Raw genomic sequence first — 4,935 nt, 5'->3', positions numbered from 1 at the left:
CATATTGTATCTTCAAGCCACAAGTCATCTTCAAAACATGACAGAAATGATGGGGAAGGGATTTATTATGATCCTACTGGAAGCAAGGTGCAGGACTTGACACTAGGGAGATAAGACAAGGTCTATGCACTCGTGGAGTTTGTAGTCTATCAAAAAGGATAAGACAGAGATAAATATAATATACTGCATCACAGAATGATGAAGGAAGAATCATGTGATATCTGAGGAGGAAGAGCTTTACAAATCAGAGAGCTCTAGGGAGATTTCACAGAGGATTGGGTATTTGAGTTGTTTAGTAAAGACAGGAAAGAAATTCAACAGGGGAGACAATAGTGCAAGCATAGGAAGAATAAGAGACCTGACTGTAGGCTCAGTCCCTCTGTCTCTGCTCTTATTATTCTCTATTCCTATAAACTCCACAATTGCAAGAACCTAGTCCCCACTACCAAGTCCAGGGACTTTCATTCCATAGGGTTGCTGACCTGAATTCTTTTCCTCACAGGACCCTCCATCTCCAATATTCTTTGTCCTGTGATAATTAAATTAAGTCTACACAAAGGTGAGAGCACCCTCCAATTCTGGGAGGCCTTAACCCACCTGTGCTAGAGTGAATAACCAATCAGAATTGAGGCACCGCCCCCTACACTTTCTATGAGAAAGTGTCTATTGTGATTGGACATGTGAATTAGGAGGGAGGAGCAGGAAGTAACACATAAGTGACCCCTTTAAAAGGAGAAGATCCTCAGTCAGTTGGGGTCTTGGGTGGAAGACAGCATCTAGTGAGGCTGCAAGAGTGAGTGAGGATGTGACTGGTGAGGTGAAGGGAACCTGAGGGAGCTTCCCTGGTTCATGACCTAGACTGTTAAGTTAGGCTGATTCTCTTTCTCTTTCCTTGGCATTTCTGGAGGCTCTACCCTCATGGAGGCCTCTCTGGCCTTTCTAATTGTAAAGGCCTTGTAGCTAGAAGCATTGTTTAATTAACCTTTGTGCTCCAACTGCTGGGCCTCCAAATCCTTACCTGGTCCAGGCCTCTAGTCCAGGCCAGAGATTCTCTCTCTTAATTCCATACTTTCAACCTTCCTAAATGTAAATAAAAGGCAATTTTGACTTGAGATTATTCCTTAATAGGGGAAATTTTCCCTGGAGACCACCTTTTAATATATTGAACCCATAAATCCCCTTTTCACGTCTTACAGTCCAATGCCTGGAATGCATTGTCCCCTTCCCTACCTCTGACTTTAAGAATTCCTGGTTTCATTCCAAGTGCAACTCAGTCACTATGTCCACCTGAGGATTTTCCTGATTCCCCCAACTATTGGTCCTCCCCTGACCATTCTCCTTTTTTTTTTTTTTTAATTTTTATTTTTTAAACCCTTAACTTCTGTGTATTGACTCATAGGTGGAAGAGTGGTAAGGGTAGGCAATGGGGGTCAAGTGACTTGCCCAGGGTCACACAGCTGGGAAGGGTCTGAGGCTGGATTTGAACCTAGGACCTCCTTTCTCTAGGCCTGGCTCTCAATCCACTGAGCTACCCAGCTGCCCCCTACCCTGACCATTCTCAATTAAGATGGGGAAATTGTTTTGAATGATTATACATATACCTATATATCTATAGTGGGTTTTCTTTTTCTTTTATTTTTAATAAGTGGGAAAGATGAATGGTAAGGGAGGGAGAGAATTCAGGATTGAAAAGAAAATGGAATTAAACACACACACACATATATACATAAATGTATATTACAAATATATTTGTTATTCACTCTTTTCAGTTGTATTAGATTCTTTGTGACCACTTTTGCAATTTTCTTGGTAGAGATACTGGAGTGTTTTTTCCAACTCATTTTACAGATGAGAAAATAGAAGCATTGAAATTGAAGTGACTTTCCCAGGATCACACAACTAATATTTGTTTAAGGCAAGAGTTTCAGGAAGATGAGTCTTCTTGACTCCAGGTGTGGCACTCTATCCTGTGTACCACCAAGAACTGCTAATCTATATATTTATGTATATCTATCCATATCTTTATCTTTATCTTTATCTATGTCTATGTCTATGTCTATATCTATATCTATATCATCTACATCTGTATCTATATCTATATGTATATCTAATCCATATCTATATATCAAGTTATTAAAATTTAGGAATACAGAGATATCTTTTTTTTTTTAACTCTTGTACTTCGGTGTATTGTCTCATAGGTGGAAGATTGGTAAGGGTGGGCAATGGGGGTCAAGTGACTTGCCCAGGGTCACACAGCTGGGAAGTGGCTGAGGCCGGGTTTGAACCTAGGACCTCCTGTCTCTAGGCCTGACTCTCACTCCACTGAGCTACCCAGCTGTCCCCCAGAGATATCTTTTGAAAGAATTTAAGTTCTTTGATATCGAGGATGGTTTCACTGCATTTGCGTTTTTGTATAGCCCAATATTTGGCACAAAGTGAATATTTAATAATGTTTGTTCATTACTTAACTAAATGATTGGAAAATCTGAATTTTTTTTTTTAGGTCATGAAATTTTGCAAGAGGCATCACAGCTACCTAATGGAAAGGCAAATGTTAAAATGTAAGTACCTGGAGTTGATGCATGATTTCATTTTTTGTCTCAGAATCCAAACAATTTAGAACAGGATTTTTTGATCTATGGTAGGAATTTAATAAAACTTATTGAATGGATGAATAAATACATAACTAATAAATGAGTGAAGGAATGATTAACCATTTCATGTTTGAATTAAAGTTTTACAATTAGCGAAATAGGATTTCAATGAGTTAATTTCCATACTGATGCTCTGGGTCACCCATTTAGATGGTTTTAATTTCTTATTCCTCTTTCCAAGGCATGAGCCATCATTGTACATTTAAAATGTATACTCCTCCAGTCATACAGAGATGACATGAGGTGAAGTCATGGAGAAGTTTAACCACACCGTGACTGAATTCATCCTGGTTGGTTTCACCCAAGATCCTGTGATACAGCTGGTACTCTTTGTCCTTTTTCTCATGGTGTACTCTGTAACAGTGGTGGGAAACATCACTCTGATAGTGTTAATCTGCACTGACTCCCGACTGCACACACCCATGTATTTCTTTATTGGGAACCTGTCTTTTTTGGATCTCTGGTATTCCACTGTTTATACTCCCAAAATCATGGTGACTTGTGTGTCTGAGGACAAGAGCATCTCCTTTGCTGGGTGTGTGGCTCAATTTTTCTTCTCAGGTGGGCTGGCTTACAGTGAATGCTACCTGTTGGCTGCCATGGCATATGACCGCTACATGGCCATCTCCAAACCACTGCTCTATGCTCAAGTCATGACTAGAGGGATATGTGTGGGACTTGTAGCAGCTTCATATCTTGGAGCCTTTGTTATCTGTGGCATCTTTACACATGAAACATTCACCATGCCTTTCTGTGGGGATAATGTTATTAATGACTTCTTTTGTGACCTACCACCTCTGGTAAAGCTGGCATGTGATGTAAAGGCCAGATACCACATTTTGCTTTATTTTGTGTTAGCTTCCAATGTCCTTACACCCATCGTGTTCATTTTGGCCTCTTATTTTTTCATCATTGTTGCCATCTTGAGGATTCGCTCTACCCAGGGTCAACTCAAAGCCTTCTCTACCTGTTCTTCCCACTTAATTTCTGTCACATTGTACTTTGGGTCCATTCTTTATATTTATTATCGTCCCAGTTCTAGTTATTCCCTACAGCAGGATAAAATTGTTTCCTTATTTTATACTGTGGTCTTCCCCATGTTGAATCCCATGATCTACAGTCTGAGGAACAAGGATGTGAAAGAAGCTCTGAAAAAACTTTTAAAGACATCATTTTCGGGGGCAGCTGGGTAGCTCAGTGGATTGAGAGCCAGACCTAGAGACAGGAGGTCCTAGGTTCAAATCTAGCCTCAGACACTTCCCAGCTGTGTGACCTTGGGCAAGTCACTTGACCCCCCCATTGCCTACCCTTACCGGTCTTCCGTCTCAGAGCCAATACACAGTAATGACTCCAAGATGGAAGGTAAGGGTTTAAAATAAAAATAAAGATATCATTTTCCTGATTTTGATAACAATAATGAAGAAAAATAAAATAAGTGAAAAATCTCTTTTTTTTTCTTTCTTTTGTAACTACATGAATATGTAGAATGGAAGTATCGCCATTGACAGAATTGAGGCTATCATAACTATCAGACAATAAAATTGAATGGTCTTTGGAGAAAAATATAATTGTATAACTGAGTGCTATCATTACAAATTATTTAATGCCTCCTTGGAAAAGATTGCTATATTAATGTTAATGTTATTTGATAAGAATGATATTAGTTCCACTTTTGACTCCAGCTCTTAGAAGTGAGCTTTTTATATTTATCTTCACTGGGCCAAGGTTTCCACGTCATTACCCATAGTCTCTCTATGGCTAAAGTTTCTGAAATTTCCATCCTTGTGGAAAATTGGACTCTACCCCCAGATCCTTGGCCATGGCATATAGACTTTCCTCCTATCCTGCCAGAATCTAATCCTCCATGAAACTCCATCAATCTACCCAGCATATATATCTATATTTTTATATGCTGTCCATGGTTTTTTCTTGGCTAAGTTATTGAAATGGTTTGCCATTTTCTTCTACATTGCATTCCCATTTTACAAATGAACAACTGAGTCAAAAAGAGGTTAAGTGACTTGCCCAGGGTCATATAGCTAGTAAGCATCTAATGACGATTTTGAACTCAGCTTTTCCTGATTCTAGACTCTGTGTTCTATACACTGCACCACCTAACTGCCCCTTTATTTGCCTAGTGCATAGTAAGTTCCTACTTAATAAATTATCGCTGTCTCTCTATCTCTGTGTTTTTGTCTGTCTCTGTCTCTCCCTCTATTTCTCTCTCTCTTATACATATCTATTTGACTTTTCTTATATTCCCATACTATGTGATAAG

At 39.2% G+C, this 4,935-nt stretch overlaps 1 protein-coding gene across 1 annotated transcript; it reads left to right on the top strand.

The window, feature by feature from the left end:
• Nucleotides 1-2,908: 2,908 nt before the first annotated feature.
• LOC123256395 (olfactory receptor 1013-like) lies at nt 2,909-3,829 on the top strand (the record flags this gene model as incomplete). Its single annotated transcript, XM_044685022.1, has 1 exon — nt 2,909-3,829. A coding segment is annotated over exon 1 (921 nt), but the record flags the coding sequence as incomplete, so codon positions are not given.
• Nucleotides 3,830-4,935: the final 1,106 nt, after the last annotated feature.

The sequence above is a fragment of the Gracilinanus agilis genome, unplaced genomic scaffold (genome assembly GCF_016433145.1).
Source record: "Gracilinanus agilis isolate LMUSP501 unplaced genomic scaffold, AgileGrace unplaced_scaffold58443, whole genome shotgun sequence".
Taxonomy (NCBI): domain Eukaryota; kingdom Metazoa; phylum Chordata; class Mammalia; order Didelphimorphia; family Didelphidae; genus Gracilinanus; species Gracilinanus agilis.
Note: the sequence above shows the minus strand (reverse complement) of the source record. Positions and strands in the feature narration are given on the sequence as shown.